We start from the raw sequence: 19,029 nt of genomic DNA, 5'->3' as shown, positions 1-19,029 counted from the left end.
CTGGAACAAACTATATAATGCATTAAAAGGTAAACACTCAGACCATAGAATGTTAGACAATATTGTCTCATTTCTGTAGGGAAAAAAATGCATTTAAAAATGTGTGGATGCCACAGTGTTAAATAGATGTTTTTGCAGAAGACAAAGGTGAGGCTATGTACGCAGGTGTGTTTCTTCTACTAGGAATTGAAACAATAATAAATAAATATTTTCAAGCATCTATTACGACCATAATGGGAAAACAGTTCCCACAAATACTCAGCTCCAACAGAAAAGAAAAAAGAAAAGAGAAACGTCTAGAAGGAAATGCACTAAAATGTCAACAGTGATTCCTTCTGAGAGTGAGGTTATGAGGATTTAAACTTCTCCTTTTGTGTGAGTGTGCAACTGCAGTCTCTAATTCTTCACTTTGCATTATATGGGAAGCACTGAACAACTAAAAAAATAATAATAATAATAATAATGACCTGAAAAAACATCATGGAATGTGCCCTGGAGAACTATGCAGCCCTTAATAGGACATTGTCCCTTGAGTTTGAAGCCTTTGGTGTACCCTTGGCCCGTGGATCGCTTCTCGGATTAATCTTTGCAAATGCAGGAAGGAGAACACACAGGTGTTCAAAGGAGACCAGCTTTACTGACTACAGCTCTCCCTATAGACCCCAGATTAAGCAATTCCAGCAGACGCTGGCTGTGGCTCACGCCTGTAATCCTAGCACTCTGGGAGGCCGAGGCAGGAGGATCGCTCAAGGTCAGGAGTTCGAGACCAGCCTGAGCAAGAGTGACCCCCGTCTCTACTCAAAATAGAAATAAATTAGCTGGACAACAAAAATATACAGAAAAAGTTAGCCAGGCGTGGTGGCGCATGCCTGTAGTCCCAGCTACTTGGGAGGCTGAGGCAGGAGGATCGCTTGAGCCCAGGAGTCTGAGGTTGCTGTGAGCTAGGCTGACGCCACGGCACTCACTCTAGCCTGGGCAACAGAGTGAGACTCTGTCTTCAAAAAAAAAAAAAAAGAAATCCCAGTAGAGTTCCAGTTAATAATTTGGAAACTAGTAGTTAATAACCTGGAAAAACCCAGATGAAGTTTCCACTCATGGAGAAAAGCAGGCTTCAAATGTTTGTAAGGGCTCACCCCAGTTTTGTAAAACAAACGAATAAATGCGTGTGCACAGCACACCTGCTAGTGATCAGAGCCCCCAAGCGCCACAGGTAATGTCGCTAATCAACAGCACTGCGGGTGAAGCCTCCTGGCCTCCTATTTTCTGGGCCGTGCAGCTTTTAAAAATGAGCCCTTTTCTTCCATCTTAGTGTTTAGGGAAAAAAAAGCCCATAGGATTTTGTAATCAGGACGGCGAGCTCTTGCTGTCTCCCGGGAGTGGGGGGGGAAGCGTGATTCCATTTCTGTGATGATCCATATCCGCCGTGATACAGATGTAGAACAAAGCCCAGAGAGAAACCCTCTGGAATGTGAGTATTAATTATCTCTATGATTATGGGTAATTTTCTCCCTTCCTTTGGACTTTTCTGTCTTCCCAGACATTTTCCTTTGCAGCCTGCATTACTTTATAATAATAGAGAAGCACAGCCACTTCCATTTTGATTTTTAAAAAAGTAATAAATGCTATTTCTACCACATCTGCGGTTAAAAAAGAAAAAGAAAAAAACAAAAAAGAAGAAAAAGAGTAACACTGATTATAATTCTGTTTTTTAAAGGCAAAAATTTAAAAGTCTCAGGCCAGGCGTGGTGGCTCACGCCTGTATTCCTAGCACTCTGGGAGGTGGGCGGATTGCTAGAGGTCAGGAGTTCGAAACCAGCCTGAGCAAGAGCGAGACCCCGTCTCTACTAAAAATAGAAAGAAATTAATTGGCCAACTAATATATATAGAAAAATTAGCCGGGCATGGTGGCGCATGCCTGTAGTCCCAGCTACTCTGGAGGCTGAGGCAGGAGGATCACTTGAGCCCAGGAGTTTGAGGTTGCTGTGAGCTATGCTGACGCCACGGCACTCACTCTAGCCTGGGCAACAAAGCGAGACTCTGTCTCAAAAAATAAAATAAAATAAAATAAAATAAAATAAAATAAAATAAAATAAAAGTCTCTGTCTGTAGTGGCCAGAGGCCGGGAAGAGAGGCCCACCCTGCTGCTGCTCTCTTGGTGGCAGAGGCTGGTGGCGTTCGGCCTTCCCGCAGCCCCCGCGCTTATTATCAGAATATCATCACTATAGCAGGCTGAGGAGAAGGGTGGGAGGTGTCACTTCGGCACAGACGCGGCAAAGGGCAGGGCGTGGAGTGGCCCGGGCTGCAGGCAGGACGGGGCTGCGTCGGTACCTGTGTTGTCCGGCATGGTGGCCTGATCCGTGTTCCGCTCGCTCTTCAGGACGACGTTGCCGAACTGCAGGACCGCCGAGACCGTGCGCAGCATGGCTGGGGACGAGGGGAGAGGTCACGCGGGCTCCGGACCAACGCTGGCCCCTGAAAACCTTAACTCGAAAACCTTAAGGCAAACGACACCACCGCCCCGGGCTTAAAGTCCACCTGTGACACTGGGCAGGCCCCGAAACAGGGACCGGTTCGGAAACTTCTGGTTTATTTTACGACCGAGGTTGGCCTGGTCACTCCGCAGTGCCTGCTCCTGTCGTCTGCTTTATAAAGCGATGTCCCAGTATTGAAAAGGACTCAGGGAAATGAACAAGGAAGCTCTATGGCGATACAGAAAGATCTCTAAAATACCGAGTGAAAAATGCAAGGCCTAGAATGCTGTGTCTACACACACACACACGCTCTGTCTACACAGAAACGGAGAGAATATTCATACAGCACAGCCAACGCCATGGCACTAGAACGTTCTATGGAGTCACCCTGAACACCGAGTTGGGAACACGAACCGTTGCTCCTGGGGGAAATACAGGGTCAGGGTCCCGTGAGCCTCTGGTCACAGCATTTTCACCAGCGGATCAACACGTGACTTTGTTTTGCGTGTTTCTGCTTAGAGACACGTTGTTAATATACATGTCGCAGATGCGTGCCCATGGAACGCACCCTTCCTCCACACGGCGCCTCACAGCCTTCTTGCTCTTGGGGACACGGGACAGCACGTCAGCATGTGCTTTGGGGACATTTCAGACAGTGAAATCACCAACAAAGAAAAGTGGAAAACGTGGCACTAAATGTACCACGAAAAGGACACTCATGTGCAGTATGAGAGCTGAGACCGGAAGGTCGCCCTGCTGGACCTCAGTTAGGTGGTCTGCGTGCGGGGTACACAGGGCGCTCCCTTGCGGGGCTCCCCAGAGCCGGATGCTCTACGTGCACACGCGTGTGTCTGTGCGCATGCGCGCTACACCTCGACGTAAAGTCGACTTAGGAAAAGGTGTGTCGCGCAGGCGGGCGGGCGGGCGGGCGGGCGGCATCCTTTCTGGGACACTCCTGCCAAAAATGCAAAACTAGAATCTAATCCTGGGAAACACCCAAGTGAGCCACGACAACCGGTCTGCGATCTTCCAGGGTGTCGAGGTCACGCGTGACAAAGACAGACTCAGGAACAGTTGCAGACTGGAGGCGAACAGAGAGAGAGGGTGGCTGGAGGGAGAGAGAGAGGAACTAACTTTAATGAACGTTATGTTTGCCATACAGGACAATTTTGGGCCAGCTGGCACCAGGCCTGCGGGCTGGACGGCAGCGCTGTGCCCGTGTCGGTTTCCTGCTGCTGCCCCCAAGCTGTGGTCGTGTGACGGTGTCGGGGGTGGCAGGAGGAATGGCAGCCCCCAGAGATAAAGACGTCGCTGGGACCTGTGAGGTGACCTGTGATGGCAAGAGGGACCATGCAGATGTGATCGCGTGGAGGGCCCTGTGGTGGGGACAGCCCTGCATTCCCGGGTGGCCCCATAAACGTCATCACAGGTCTAAGACGGGGCAGAGGGAGAGTGACACGGCAGAGGAGCCGCAAGCAGCGGTTAGAGCCACGTGCTTTGCAGACGGAGGGAGGCGCCAGGGAACGCGGGCGGCCTCTGGAAGCCAGAAAAGATCAGAACGTGAACCCTCTCCTGGAGCTTCTAGAAGGAGCCAGCCCTGCCCACACCTTGATGTGGGCCCAGGAAAATGGGGAGCTGCTGAGCCCAGACTTTCCTGAAATTCAGGTGAGCAGGAAATCCTATTGATGTCCCCAGAGTAGCCCACGATCGTCCCCAGGGACTGACTTTGGACTGATTTGGGGTCACTGCGACCATTATCACAGCATCCCCCAAAATGTAGGCTGACGCCACCCGGAATAAGATTTACAGCAGGGGTCCTCAAACTGCGGCCTGCAGGCCACACGCGGCCCACCGAGGACATTTATCCGGCCCACGAGGTGTTTTTGCCGCCGCTGCCTGTCCTGCTTAGCAGCCGACTCGTCCCGGGCCCGCAGTGCGCATGTATGGAATGTGCGCCACACTCTCCAACTGTCTGAGGGACAGTGAACTGGCCCCCTGTTTGAAAAGTTTGAGGACCCCTAATTCACAGCCCAACCCTCGGCCCTGCGCCTGCACGGTGTGTGGACTCACATTTATCCTCCTCTTGCGAGAACCGCCAACAAACAGAGCTCGGCACCCGAATCCTGGGGTTCACACCTTTTGCTACACTTGCTCTTCCCTCTCCCTTTTCTGGCTTTTTATTATTACTATGTTGCTGGATGATGTTAAAGCAAATCCCAGAAACGGCATCGCGGCTGGGCACGGTGGCTCACGCCTGTAATCCTAGCACTCTGGGAGGCTGAGGCGGGCGGATTGCTCAAGGTCAGGAGTTCAAAACCAGCCTGAGCAAGAGCAAGACCCCATCTCTACTATAAATAGAAATAAATTAATTGGCCAACTAATATATATAGAAAAAAATTAGCCGGGCATGGTGGCGCATGCCTGTAGTCCCAGCTACTCGGGAGGCTGAGGCAGGAGGATCACTTGAGCCCAGGAGTTTGAGGTTGCTGTGAGCTAGGCTGACGCCACGGCACTCACGCTAGCCTGGGCAACAAAGCGAGACTCTGTCTCAAAAAAAAAAAAAAAGAAAAGAAACGGCATCGCTTCACCCTACTAATAGCTTCACGCAGCGTGCACCTCCAAAGACCGATAGACGAGGACGTGTCCTTCCGGACCGCTGGCACTGCCATCTCAGCCCCAGCCCAGCAAAGAGTGACCGTCCTAACATCAGCCCAGACCCGTCCCTCAGGCCTTTTGCAGTTGGCTTAGGGACCTGTGTTTGTGCCAAGCGCCCGGGGACATGTGACACCCGGGGACTGGCAGTCGCTCTCCTGCGGACGTCAGACTAGCGGATCGCAAGCAAGCCCGGCCGCGGACTGGGCTGGCACCGCCCTGCACCCGGCTACCTGCTCAGCCTCTGGCGTGGCACTCGCGGCGCCCAGGGCTGGCGGGTGGAGACGAGAAGGACGGGGACGGACGGAGGCCCTGCCTCGACTGGCCCCGAATGCTTTCGGCCTTGGGCTCCCTGTGTGGCACTGAGGTGTCCCCCTGCTTCTCTGGGAACGGATCGTGGGGTGGCTTTGGGGGTCAGGCCTGGATTCCACCATGGCTCTGCCTCCTCCTCTTTGAGTTCTAAGGTAGGACACCCCCACCTCCCTGACCCTCTGCCTCTTCTTCTGTCAAATGGCGAGCCTATGAATAGGGGACTGTCTCCACTCCTTGTAGGTGAAACACAAAATAAAACTGTAATGAGATCACATCTATCTTCCACATCAGCAAATGCAAAGAAGCCACAACCACGGTGGCTGGCACGGATGTAGGGACACAGGCACTCCGGGTATATGGTTGGCAGAACTGGAAACTAGCGCCACCCTACGGATGGCGACAGGGTCAATTTGTACAGATTTATTTTCATTTTTTTATTTAAAAAATTTCTTTTTTTTTTTTTTTTTTGAGACAGAGTCTCGCTTTGTTGCCCAGGCTAGAGTGAGTGCCGTGGCGTCAGCCTAGCTCACAGCAACCTCAAACTACTGGGCTCAAGGGATCCTCCTGCCTCAGCCTCCCAAGTAGCTGGGACTACAGGCATGCGCCACCATGCCCGGCTAATTTTTTGTATATATTAGTTGGCCAATTAATTTCTTTCTATTTATAGTAGAGACGGGGTCTCGCTCTTGCTCAGGCTGGTTTCGAACTCCTGACCTCGAGCAATCCGCCCGCCTCGGCCTCCCAGAGAGCTAGGATTACAGGCGTGAGCCACCGCGCCCGGCCAAAAAATTTCTTTTTTTGAGACAGGGTCTCACTCTGTCGCCCAGGCTGGAGTGCAGTGGTGTGATCAGAGCTCACAGCAACCTCGAACTCCTGGGCTCAAGCAATTCGCCTGCCTCAGCCTCCCGAGTAGCTGGGACTACAGGAGTGCACTACCACGCCTGGCTAAGCTTTTAAAATTTTTGTTGAGACTGAGTCTCATTATGTTACCCAGGCTGGACTCGAGCTCCTGGCCCAAGCGATCCTCCCACCTCAGCCTCCTAAAGTTCTGGGATTACAGATGTGAGCCATCATACCTGGCCTTCTCTACAATTTATATATATATACATATTTTTTTTTTTTGAGACAGAATCTCACTCTGTTGCCTGGGCTAGAGTGCCATGGCATCAGCCTCACAGCAACCTCAAACTCCTGGCCTTAAGCAATCCTGCCTCAGCCTCCCAAGTAGCTGGGAACCACAGGCATGCGTCTCCATGCTCGGCTAATTTTTTCTATGTATTTTTAGTTGGCCAATTAATTTATTTCTACTTGTAGTAGAGACGGGGTCTCACTCTTGCTCAGGCTGGTTTCGAACTCCTGACCTCGAGCAATCCTCCCGCCTCGGCCTCCCAGAGTGTTAGGATTACAGGCGTGAGCCACCGCGCTGGCCCTTCTCTGCAATTTAAATACTGCTCACTCCTGAGTTGGGGAGGGGCTGGAGGTGGGGACAGAAATGAAACACGAGAGGCCACAAAGTCAAAATTGTTGGAGCTGGTGACAGGTGCCCGGGGGTTCATTACACTCTGCTCTCTGTTTGCATAGATGTCTGCAATTTTCCATAATAAAAAGATAAACATCAAAATTATTCAACAATAAAAATGAAGCACGAATACATGCTACAACATGGGTAAACCTTGAACACATGATTTGGAGTGAAAACAGCCCATCACAAAGGACCACATATTACACGATTTCACGTACATGAAATGTCCACAGAGGCGGAAAGCAGGTTAGTGGGTACGAGGGGCTGGGGGCAGGGACTCGGGGTGATGGACTCTTGAGCTACCGAAAATGTCTTAAAATTGCCTGCAGAGGCCAATGCATAACTCCGTGAATACGCTAAAAGTTACCGAATTGCACATTCTAAATAGGTGAATGGTATGATAGGTGAATGATATCTCAAACAAAGCTGTTAAACTTTTTTAAGCTTGATAAAACCAAAAATTGCACATCTCCTCGCACCCAGCATTTTATTTCTAAGAATTGATCCTACAGACCTGTTCACGCACGAGCACAAGGACCTACCTACAAGGATATTCACGGCAGCTTTTTTTTAATCATCTAAGAGCAATGGAACAGAAACAACCTAAGAGTCTGTCTGCAAGGAATTGGTTGAAGGATCGTAGTTTATCTAAACAACGAAACGTTGCACGGCTGCAAAAAGGACTGCGGTCCCTCTATACGCACTGGAGCAGAGCTGTGGCCAAAACATACGGCTTGGCGGGACAGCGGTGGGGACAGAGCACCCGATGGTGGGAGGGACGAGCTGAGTGTCTAATGTCAGCATTGCCCAGCCCAGACCTACCTCGGCCAGAGTCCAGGGGTCCCGGTGGCAGGTCAGGGAGCTGAGGGGACCGCCTGCAGTGACCAACATCTAGGAACTTTTTTTTTCTTTCCCTTTTTTTTTTTGAGACAGAGTCTCTCGCTTTGTTGCCCAGGCTAGAGTGAGTGCCGTGGCATCAGCCTAGCTCACAGCAACCTCAAACTCCTGTGCTCAAGCGATCCTCCTGCCTCAGCCTCCCGAGTAGCTGGGACTACAGGCATGTGCCACCATGCCCAGCTAATTTTTTTTCTATATATTTTTAGTTGGGCAATTAATTTCTTTCTATTTATAGTAGAAAGGGGATCTCGATCTTGCTCAGGCTGGTTTCGAACTCCTGACCTCGAGCAATCCACCCGCTTTGGCCTCCCAGAGAGCTAGGATTACAGGCGTGAGCCACTGCGCCCGGCCAGGAACTTTTAAATTGGTAGAGAAATCACTTCCCATTTTTATTACTAAGGTGATGTTCATGGCTGAACATTAGTCCCAGAGCTAGAGGATGCCTCCTTTTATAGAAAAATAATATGCATCTTTTCTTAAGATACCTGTTCTTTGTAAAATATTTCTGGAAGGAGACACAGGAAGCTTAACAGCGGGAAACCAGGGCCCTGGGAGTGGGGGGAGACTTGGTTTTCTCAGCGAGACCTTTGGCCACGTTCAAGTTATGTCATTAGATGCATTGATTGCATATTATTTTTATGTCTGAATTGCAAAAACCAGAGCTGCGTGTCTGGCCACTGCCAGGCAGGGCAGCCACCGGGAAGGCCACGTGAGCTGCCCACGTCAAGAGGCCAAGCAGGACCTAAAGGGACAGGCCAGGCCCCCAACTGTGGCCGAGACCTGAGTTTGTTTGCCAGCTGCCCAGCCGCAGAGGAGTCAGGCAGGCTGGGGGATTACGAAACCGTGGTTGGGAAATCCGGCAGGGTGGGGGCGGGGAGGCTGGAGACCCTGTGTGGCAGAGGCCGGGCTGTCTGCAGCCTTGGTAGGAGGCCAAGCCCAGCGCTCCCTTCTCGGCCCTTCCCACTTGGCCCTGGTGCCAACGATAGCTCCGCGGCCTCCCATGGTGCCAGGGGCCAGAGAAGACTCAGCCCCGGCTCAGCCCCAGAAGCCACCTAAGGGCCTTGCTTTGGAGGGCTCGGCGAGAAGCATCGTATGTTCATCCAAACAACAAAACATTACGCAGCCCCGAAAAAGACCGAGGTCCATCTGTGCGTATTTGTTACAGGTTGAATCGTGTCCACGTGGCGCCCTGCCACAAAGACGTGCTGAAGCCCTAAGCCCCAGACCTCAGAACGTGACCGTTCTGGAGACAGGGCCACTGCACACGTAAAAGTTAAGGTGACGCTGTGCGGAGGGCGGCGAGCCCCTACTCCATTGTGGCCGGTGTCCTCAGGAGAAGGGGGTTGGGGACACAGATGCACACGGGGAGACGCCACATCAAGGTGAAGACAGAGATGGGGAGGTGTCTACAAGCCACACAACGCCAAAGATTGCCGGGAAACTGCCCAGAGCCAGGGGACACGCACGGGACAGATTCTCCCGGGATGAACCGGCCCTGCACTTCCAGCCCCAGAACCAAGGGACGGCCCATTTCCTGTTTCAGGCTCTCGGTGGCGGTGCTGCGTTACGGTAGCCCGAGCAACTAACACGGCACGGGGACACAGCCACCGTCGCACCTGCTGCTTGGCCACCAAGGTGGGAGGAGATCCCCAGGGCGGGGTGCGAGCTGAGCATTTGCCCTGCGCCTTCGCTGGACCCTCAGCAGCCCCTCCGGCTTAGCCTCTCCAGTATGTCCCTCCCACGGCCCCCGGGGGTCTTTCTGTTCCCAGCCCTCCCACAGCTGCCAGCACCCCCAGGACAAAGTCCCAGCCCCTGAGGCTGGCGTTTGAGACCCCGCCTGCCTGTGCAGCTCTCCAGAAGTCTCAACCCCTTAACACACCACACCTTTCCTGCCCCAGGGCCTTTGCACAGGCTGTTCCCTGTGCCCGGCACGCTCTTCCCCAGCATCCCCAGTCCCCGGCCTCACCTCCTCCAGGCCTCTGCTCAAATATCTGCATCTCAGGACACCCCCTCTGCCTCCTCTGCTGAAAGCCGTGCCCCTCCCTCCCCGCCCCTGCTTTACTTTCCTCGTCGGCTGTGTCATTCCTCACTGCTTTGGTTGGGGTTTCCCTCTCGTGGGTGAGTCTCGTTCCCTGCTCAATCCTTCCCTCACCGAAACTGCAGAAACCCCTTGGAACCCCAGCGTCTGCACACAGCAGGTGCTCAATAAACACCCCGCAAACCGATGCGCGAATGGCCGCGTCCTTGAGCGGCGCCCCCGCCCGGCCCACTCACAGGTGATCTCCTCGTGGGTGAACCCCAGGACCCGCAGGGACTCCAGCGTCTCCTGGAAGAGCTCCCGCTCCTGGCTGGGGGCGGGCGGCGGGCCGTGGGTCAGGAAGCGGTAGTGGGAGCTGGGCTCCAGGAGCAGGTCGGCTGCGGGGGCAACGCGGAGGGGTCAAGGTCGAGGGGGAGCCGTGGAGTCAGACTCACATCGCGGATTCATCCACGGCGACCCCGGGAGGAGCCACGTCCCCCTCACGTGGGGGGGGTCACCTCCTCCTGGGTGTGGCGGGAAGGGCCGGGCATGCAGTAGGCGCTTAGCACCTAACAGCCCTTCCCTCTCTCTTCCTTCCTGAGGGTTGTCAGTCAGGGAACTGCCCGAGGCAGGCCGGGGCAGGGGATGGCAGGGCCATCCAGAACAAGTGGCTGCGAGGCCGCAGTGAGTGGGGGGCGGGGCGGGGCCACCAGGCAGCTGGAACCAGGAGGCGGCACTTGCTGGGGGTGGCCGGGGCAGAGTCGGGGGAGCCCCAGCGCTGGGAGCAAGAGCCATAGGAGTCTGGGTGGCAGCGGGCAGGAGGGGCAGGGCAGGGACAGGAGACCGAGGGAGCACGAGACAGCAGGAGCCAGAAGCCGCACACACCGGGACGTCAGGAGCCAGGAGGCAGCGGGAGCCACAGCAAGGCCGGAGTCCCGGTGACCTGGCAGGAGGGAGGAGAGGCCACGAGAGAGAGGAGCCGCAGCACACGGAGCCCGGAGCTTCGGAAGTGAGCGAGAGCAGGAGCCATGAGGCGGCTGTGACAGCGGGCGTGGGCCGGAGCCCGCAGAGAGCTGGAACCAGAGGGCAGCGGGACCCCCTCGCGACAGAAGCTGGGAGGCGACAGAAGCTACTACACAGCGAGAGCCAGAGGCCGTGGAAGCCACTCGTAAAGGAGGTGCCTGGCAAATGCAGTGCCCTGCTTCCTCCCTCCCGGGGCCAGGAGCAGGCCGGCGGGCAGCACTGACCCTTGAGCTGCTCGCCGGCGCCCCCGAGCAGCTGGTAGAAGATGTGGAAGCTGCACTCGTCCTTGGCCTGGCGGATGGCCCTCGACTTCTCCAGCAGGTCTGGTGGAGGCGAGTCAAGGTGCCAGACGGGAAGGCGGGGGACCCCACTCGGGCCCCCCATGCTCCAGGCCACCCACCCATGCTGCACCTCCCACCCTGCCCCTGGGAGCAGCGGGTCCTGCCCAGGCTGGCGACTTGCCACTAACTGGATGAGTGGCCTTGGGCACACCACTTAAATACTTGTGCCTCAGTTTCCCCATCTGTTGCACCCCTTGTTGAGTTGCTGTGAGGGTACATGACTTACTATTCGTGAAGCTCCGGGAACAGTGCCTGGCCCATAGGAAACCATGGATGAGAATGTCTCTGATCGTTATCATTCTAGCCTCAGTTTCCCCATTCGAATATATCTGCTCCCATCTCCAACTAGACCGCCACCCTGCATGCCCCCCTTCTCTAAGGTCACGCGGCACGTTTACGCACTAAAACGCGTCCAGACGTCTCAGAGTACGGTGGGCACCGTGCACTGGGCACCGCGTCTGGCCCCGTGCCCACACACCCGCCGGCGGCAGCTGCAGCCCTAGGCCATCCCCGAGCCCCGCGGCGCGCGGTGGTGGCTCACAGTCAGCGCTCAAGCAGCGCCGGTCACGGTGCCCGGCCTGGCGCTGAAGGCACAGGCTGCACCGGCTCCCCGCCCGGGGCATCCCAGACCCTCTGGCCGAAGTGGACGCCCGAGCCGTGAGCGCCCACGCAGGCCCCCGAGACAGCTGAGCAGAGAGCTGCGCCCAGCGGGGCCGCCACGCCGGACGGGGGCGCGTGGGTGGGAGACCGTGTGCAGGGGGAAGTGGCAGAGGGGACAGATGTGAGCACGAGGCACGAGAGGCAGGACAGCGCGGCAGGGAGAGCCACGAGCTCTGACAACCCGGGTAAGCAGGAGACTGGAGGCGGCAGGAGCTGCGGGGTAAGAGGACCCGAGCGAGGAGGAGCCCTGGGGGGGGGGGGGGCAGTGGCCGTGGGGCCGGGCCGGTGAGAGCCGAGGACGTGGGTCCCCGGGGGCAGCAGGACCCACGGGGCCTCGTGCCCTGAGTCGGCTTCGAGAAACCCTCCCTGGGATCGCGGGGACAGTGAGCTTCCCGGATGTCCCCGAGGGGTCTGTGCTCCTTCTCCTTCCACAGACAGAGAAACTGAGACACAGTCGTCAAATCCCGCACCCAGGGTGCCACAGCGGCAGAGCTGGGATTCGAACCCCGGTTACAGTGATGTCTCGGCCCATTCTCTGATGTCTGCGCTCCTGGAGCGCCTGCGCTTTACCATTTAAATTCCTCTAAACCCCCACGGGAGAGCGAACGCTGCCCTGCAGGAAAGGGGGCCCTGGCTGGGGTCTGGGGACCTGGGTTTCAGGGGGGCCCTGGCTGGCGTCTGGGGACCTGGGTTTCCCGGGGCCCCGGCATTCCCTGACGGACGTGAGGGGTCCGCGAGGCCTAAACGGTTCGCTGCGAACACCGCAGTCGCCGCCGAACACCTGCTTTCCTCCTGGGAGTCGGGATTCTGGCACACACCAAGCAGACGGGGCCACGGGGCCACGTGGCACCGCCACCCCCAATAAAATCCCCGACACCGAGTCTCTGACGAGCTTCCCCGATGGCAACGTTCCACAAGTGTCGCCACACCTCGTTGCTGGGGGTTAAGCTTGACCTGTGCGGCTCCACTGGGGAGGATTCTGGAAGCTCGTGCTCCCCCTCCCCCATCAAGCCCTGCACCTGTTCCCTTCGCCGGCCACGCTCCCCACACTGTCACCATCGTGCATCACCTCCACGAGCCACTGAAGGCCGAGGCCTGGAGTCCCCCTGGCGGGTCACTGAGCCTGGTGGTCTTGGGGACCCCGACCGCCCCCCGCAGCAAGGCTGTGCCGGCCTTATAGAGACACGGTGGCCCTGCGCCCCTCCCTCCCCCTGCAGACGCCCCATCTGAGCGGCCGCGCCCCACCGAGCAGCAGTCGTGGGTCCCCAGCAGTGGAGCCTGCGTCCTGTAAGGGTGCTGTCCAGAGGGCCACCCCCCCCCCCGGCCGCCACCTGTCCTCCTGGGCGCCCCTCCCCCCGCTGCGCAAGGATACAGGTCTCGATGTTGGCGCCCACGATGTAGCCGGCAACGTCGAAGTTGATGCGGATGAATTTGCCCTGGGAGGGACGGCAGAAGGGGGCTTCGGAGCGAGAACTTGTCCCCTCGGCCCTGAAGAGCACCCCAAACCTCCCCACTCCCACCCAGTGCCGGGGCTGCCTCGCCCACTCTCTCCCACTACCCGAACCCCACCCAAGCCTGAGTCCCCAGAGAGGGGCTCCCTGGGCAATCTGACGTCTTTCCTCAGGGCCCTGGTCCCCAGCCCCTCCTCCCCAGACCCAGGGTTCATGTCCCCAGCCCCTCCTCCCCAGACCCAGGGTTCATGTCCCCAGCCCCTCCTCCCCAGACCCAGGGTCCATGTCCCCAGCCCCTCCTCCCCAGACCCAGGGTCCTGTCCCCAGCCCCTCCTCCCTCAGTCCCAGGGGTCCTGTCCCCAGCCCCTCCTCCCTCAGACCTAGGGGTCCATGTCCCCAGCCCCTCCTCCCCAGACCCAGGGTCCTGTCCCCAGCCCCTCCTCCCCAGACCCAGGGTCCTGTCCCTAGCCCCTCCTCTCCAGACCCAGGGTCCATGTCCCCAGCCCCTCCTCCCTCAGACCCGGGGGTCCATGTCCCCAGCCCCTCCTCCCTCAGACCCAGGGGTCCATGTCCCCAGCCCCTCCTCCCTCAGTCCCAGGGGTCCTGTCCCCAGCCCCTCCTCCCTCAGACCTAGGGGTCCATGTCCCCAGCCCCTCCTCCCTCAGACCCAGGGGTCCATGTCCCCAGCCCCTCCTCCCTCAGACCCAGGGGTCCTGTCCCCAGCCCCTCCTCCCTCAGTCCCAGGGGTCCTGTCCCCAGCCCCTCCTCCCTCAGTCCCAGGGGTCCATGTCCCCAGCCCCTCCTCCCCAGACCCAGGGTCCTGTCCCCAGCCCCTCCTCCCCAGACCCAGGGGTCCAGGCCCCCAGGCCCTCCTCCCCAGACCCAGGGTCCTGTCCCCAGCCCCTCCTCCCCAGACCCAGGGTCCTGTCCCCAGCCCCTCCTCCCCAGACCCAGGGTCCATGTCCCCAGCCCCTCCTCCCTTAGACCCAGGGGTCCATGTCCCCAGCCCCTCCTACCTCAGACCCAGGGGTCCATGTCCCCAGCCCCTCCTCCCCAGACCCGGGGGTCCAGGCCCCCAGGCCCTCCTCCCCAGACCCAGGGTCCTGTCCCCAGCCCCTCCTCCCCAGACCCAGGGTCCATGTCCCCAGCCCCTCCTCCCTCAGACCCAGGGGTCCATGTCCCCAGCCCCTCCTCCCCCAGACCCAGGGGTCCATGTCCCCAGCCCCTCCTCCCTCAGACCCCGGGGTCCAGCCCAAGCCCCTCCTCCCCAGACTTGGGGGTCCAGCCCCAGCCCCTCCTCCCCAGACCCATATGTTTTGCCCCACCCACCCACCCCTACACGCCCGGCTCCTATAACCCGGACACAGCCAGGCACTGCCCTCCCGCAGCACTCACAAATCGGGAGGAGTTGTCATTCTTCACCGTCTTGGCGTTGCCGAAGGCCTCCAGGATGGGGTTGGCCTGAAGCAGCTGCCGCTCCAGCTCCCCCTGCCCGGGGTAGAGGGGGCGTCAGTAAGGACCTCGGGGAGGCGGGCCCAGCTGGGGGCTGTGTCTCCAGTGGCTGCCTGTCTGTGTGTGAGGGGCCTTTGTGTGTCTGGGTGTGTGCCCAATTCCCACATCCGGGTCTTGCCTGCCCATCTATTGTGAGCCGAACAGGGAAATATCTCCAAGACATATTGTTGAATAGAAATCAAACCAAACAATGAAAAAAAACGTTGCAGAATAACACCTGCAATGTGATCCCATCAGTAAAAAATAAATTAAGGAAACACCACCACAAAACAAGACTGTTAGTTCTACAGACATATACATGTTTGTGAACATATGGAGAAAGGTCTGCAAGGATGTGCACCAGACTGTCAACAGTGTAAGCCACTCCAAGGAAGGGGACTGGGAGGAGGAAAGACGGATGTCAATTTGTCTGATTTGCTGTTGTTACAGTGAATATGGACTCCTGTATTCCTGGTAGAATTTTTAATTAAGGGAAAAATCTATCCTCTTATATATAAAGTGCTTCAAACTGTCTGGCACATAGTTGGCCATCAAGAACGGTGGTTTCCTTTCCCCACCAGGCTGCCCCATGGTAGGAACCTTACTCCGAACTTCTCTCCAGCCCCCTCGATGTAGAGCCAGGCACACAGTAGGTGCTCAATAAATAGCAGCCTGTGTGTACCTTCTCTCAGGCTACGTCTAGCTGGTGTTAGGATGAAACAGTCTCAGCTAGGCGGATGGCTTTGTCAAATGAAAAAATATATGCAAGGTGAAGGGCACGTGGCTTGGCTGCCAGCTCCCTGGGCGTGTGGGTGCCCAGAGCCCGTGGGCCCGGCTAGACACATTCGGTAGATCGGTAGTAAACGGCAGCTTTGGTCCCTGGGTCATTTCATGTTGACATCTGTGGCCCGTCTGCACACACACAGCAGGGCCACTGTCGTGGCGGTGGGAGTCCCTGGCAGGTGTCGCCATGGCTGCCTTGGGCCGTCTACCAGGAAGGCCTCGGGCCGGGGCAGCGTGAGGGGCGGCAAGACTCGAGTGAGTCCCTGCTACTCACGTAAGACATGGTGCTGGCGGAGGCCTGAGGAAGTCACAGGACACGAGACACGGACCAGGACACAGCACATGGAACGTGGACAGACACACAGGTGAACCGGTGGCCTCGGGCAGTGGTGGGGTACGGGGGCAGGGGGTTAGGGGAACAGGGTGTGCGGAGTGGGGTGGCCGGGGGGACCACATGCCTGGCTTTGGACCCTGCTCTAGCCCTCCCAGGGCAGGTGACCAACTGACTCGCCCCCACCCCGTGCCTGCGGTCCCTCGTCTGCAACACGGGACAGCAGCACCCAGCTCACTGGGGCGTTAAGTGAGGTGATGTGAGCAAAGGGCTCGGAACATGGGGAGCACTGTGTATTGTTCACTTAGATGACAAACCCACGCATCGTGGTCACCTAAAATCAGGCCTGACGCATAGTAGGTGCTCAGAAAATAAAACACCTACTAAGTGTCAGGTGCTGTTCCGAGAGCCAACGAGGCTAACACTGGCCCTTGCGACTGTGCATCTGCCCTGCCTCTGCTCCCGGCCCCAGCCCGGGCACACAGTAGGTGCTCAGGCGGCACGGGCGGCCAGGGAAGGCCCCGCACCAGCCATGGCCCCTGTGGAGGAGGCAGGCAGTTACGGGGGAGCAGAGCCCGAGACGGAGGGGACGTGGCTGTGGCGGGGCCCAGGGGTGTGCCAAGGCCGGGTCGCTTACGGGGACGCCCGGCTCCTTCCTGCCCTTCGGCGACGATGCCACGTGGGCGAGGTACTGGATGACCTTCTTGGTGTTCTCCGTCTTCCCGGCCCCAGACTCCCCGCTGTGGGGGGACAAGGGGAAGCGAAGGGGGTTGGCAGTGACGCCAGGGAAGCCCCCTGCCCTTCCAAACAGAGCCACGCCCAGCCGGGACCCCTCCCCCTCCAGCAAGTCCTTCCGGATTACTCACGTGCAGAGAATGGACTGATCCTCACGATCTGTAGGGACAAGAAGGGACATGTCACCTGAGACAGTCTCTCCAGCAGGACCCTCTGACCCCTTACACTAGCCACTGTCTTTTCAAAATGATTCCCAAGGAGTGAGGAAGGGTTTACTTTTGATCTGTGACACTCCTGGGTTCTAATATCCCACCCAACTCAGCCCCTTGCTTGCTGTGTGACCCTGGGAAAACAGCTATCCCTCTCTGATCCTTGGTTTTTCTTCACCTATAGAATAGAGACCGTCAACCCCAACTTAACAGAACACAGTCTATTTAACACCACAATTGGAGACCATGCTGTGTGCTGCCTCATGCCGGCCACGCGAGATTCAGACAACAGAGCGAGGTCCCGGACCCCAGGGTTGACCCCCGATACAAGACATCTCCCCCAGCGCCCACCTTGGGCCTGACACAACCATTCCAGAGATGCAGCCTCCCAGCTGCTAAGCACCGGGCACAGAAGGGGGGACAAAAACCACACAAATGAGGACTTACGACGACTTAGCAGCGATTGGCACGGGGCAGGGGACAGCTAAACAGGTAACAGCATAAAGTGATGGCTCTCAACCAGGGGTGATTTTGTCCTCTGCTGCCCCCAGGGGCTGGTGGCAGCGCCGGGAGGCATTTCTGGTTGTCACAACCAGGGAGAGGGGCTCTACTGGCACTGCGTGGTTAGCGCCCAGGGATGCTGCTGAACATCCTGCTACATAGGGGACAGTCCTCCGCAACAAAGAGTCATCTCACCCCAGATGCCCACAGAGCCGGGACTGAGGAACCTGGTATTCATGAGACGTGACCTGGGGGGCAGGAGGGAGGGAGGGCTTGGCAGGAGAGGTGACATCTCAGGCAGAGGGCACAGTCGGGGCAAAGGCCCTGGGGTCAGAGCGAGTTGGGGACATTTGAGAGACAGGAAGGCCAGTGAGGCTGGGGGAGGGGACAGAGATGGCAAGGGGCACAGGCGGGTTTTGAAGCCACGATCACAGGGTCTGAATGTTTTTTAAGCAGGGGCTTAAAAAGCAGGGGCGGGAGTCCTCGGGGTGGCTTTAGCCGGGAGGTGAGCTGCATTCGGCAGGACCTGGGCTGGGGCCGTATGCACTGGGGCTCGAGGCCCAGCTGCCCCTGCCTGGCTGAGTGACTTGGGGACGGTCCCCGAGTCTCTCTGTGCCTCCGTTTTCCCATCTGAAAAGTGGGGCTCAAAATAGCCACCACCCCACAGGGCTGTGGTCAGAACTCAGGAGAATGTTCCAAACCCACTCAGCTCGGCGCCCCGCACAAGACGGACACATAACTCATGGTGTGATGTACAGGGAGGCCGTGGTCTGGGCCCTGGGTTCAAATCCCACCTCGGCCCACCCACCCACAGTGTGACCACAGGTGATGACTGCTTTGCTCCGTGCCTCAGTTTCCCCTGCTGGAAATCAGGGTAATGGGAGAACCTATTTCATAGAGTTGCTATGAGGTTAAATGAGTTAATCCAACAAAAACTGACAAAACTGCCAGGAGAAATAGACGAATCTGCTATTCTAGTTGGAGACTGCAACACTCGGCCATCAGAGACAGGCGCGTCCGGCAGGGAGAAATCAGTGAGGCCTCAGCTGAGCTCGGCCCCACTATGAGCCAGCCAGATACAACTGACACCTAGTGACCATTTTATCCAGTGAGAGCGGAGCCCACCTTCTGCTTAAGTTCTCACGGGACATTCACCAAGAGGGACCACGTCCCAGGCCACAAAACACACCTTGACGAATTTAAAAGACTAGAAATCATACAATGTCCAGTCTCAGACCACAGTGGGACTAACCCAGAAATCAATAACAAAGATAGGCTGGGCCCGGTGGCTCACGCCTGTAATCCTAGCATTCTGGGAGTCCGAGGCAGGCGGATTGCTCAAGGTCAGGAGTTCGAAACCAGCCTGACCAAGAGCAAGACCCCGTCTCTACTAAAAAAAAAAAAACCAGAAGGAAATTAATTGGCCGACTAAAAATATATAGCAAAAATGAGCCAGGCATGGTGGCGCATGCCTGTAGTCCCAGCTACTCGAGAGGCTGAGGCAGGAGGATCGCTTGAGCCCAGGAGTTTGAGGTTGCTGTGAGCTAGGCTGACGCCACGGCACTCACTCTAGCCTGGGCAACAAAGAGAGACTCTGTCTCAAAAAAATAAATAAATAAAATAACAAAGATAA

General features: G+C 57.1%; 1 protein-coding gene across 1 annotated transcript in view; it reads right to left on the bottom strand.

Moving 5' to 3' along the window:
* MYH14 (myosin heavy chain 14) overlaps positions 1-19,029 on the bottom strand; it is an 82,052-nt gene that overhangs the window by 51,649 nt on the left and 11,374 nt on the right. Inside the window, exons 4-11 of the mRNA XM_075993239.1 lie at positions 16,818-16,845; positions 16,589-16,691; positions 15,895-15,918; positions 14,742-14,834; positions 13,268-13,331; positions 11,119-11,217; positions 10,129-10,269; positions 2,329-2,424 (exon numbers count right to left, since the gene is read on the bottom strand). Of these exons, the coding sequence (XP_075849354.1) occupies positions 2,329-2,424; positions 10,129-10,269; positions 11,119-11,217; positions 13,268-13,331; positions 14,742-14,834; positions 15,895-15,918; positions 16,589-16,691; positions 16,818-16,845 (648 nt within the window). The remainder of the gene's footprint in view (positions 1-2,328; positions 2,425-10,128; positions 10,270-11,118; positions 11,218-13,267; positions 13,332-14,741; positions 14,835-15,894; positions 15,919-16,588; positions 16,692-16,817; positions 16,846-19,029) is intronic.

Source organism: Microcebus murinus, chromosome 16 (genome assembly GCF_040939455.1).
Source record: "Microcebus murinus isolate Inina chromosome 16, M.murinus_Inina_mat1.0, whole genome shotgun sequence".
NCBI lineage: Eukaryota > Metazoa > Chordata > Mammalia > Primates > Cheirogaleidae > Microcebus > Microcebus murinus.
The sequence above is the reverse complement of the archived record's forward strand: the minus strand, read 5'-3'. Positions and strand labels throughout refer to the sequence as shown.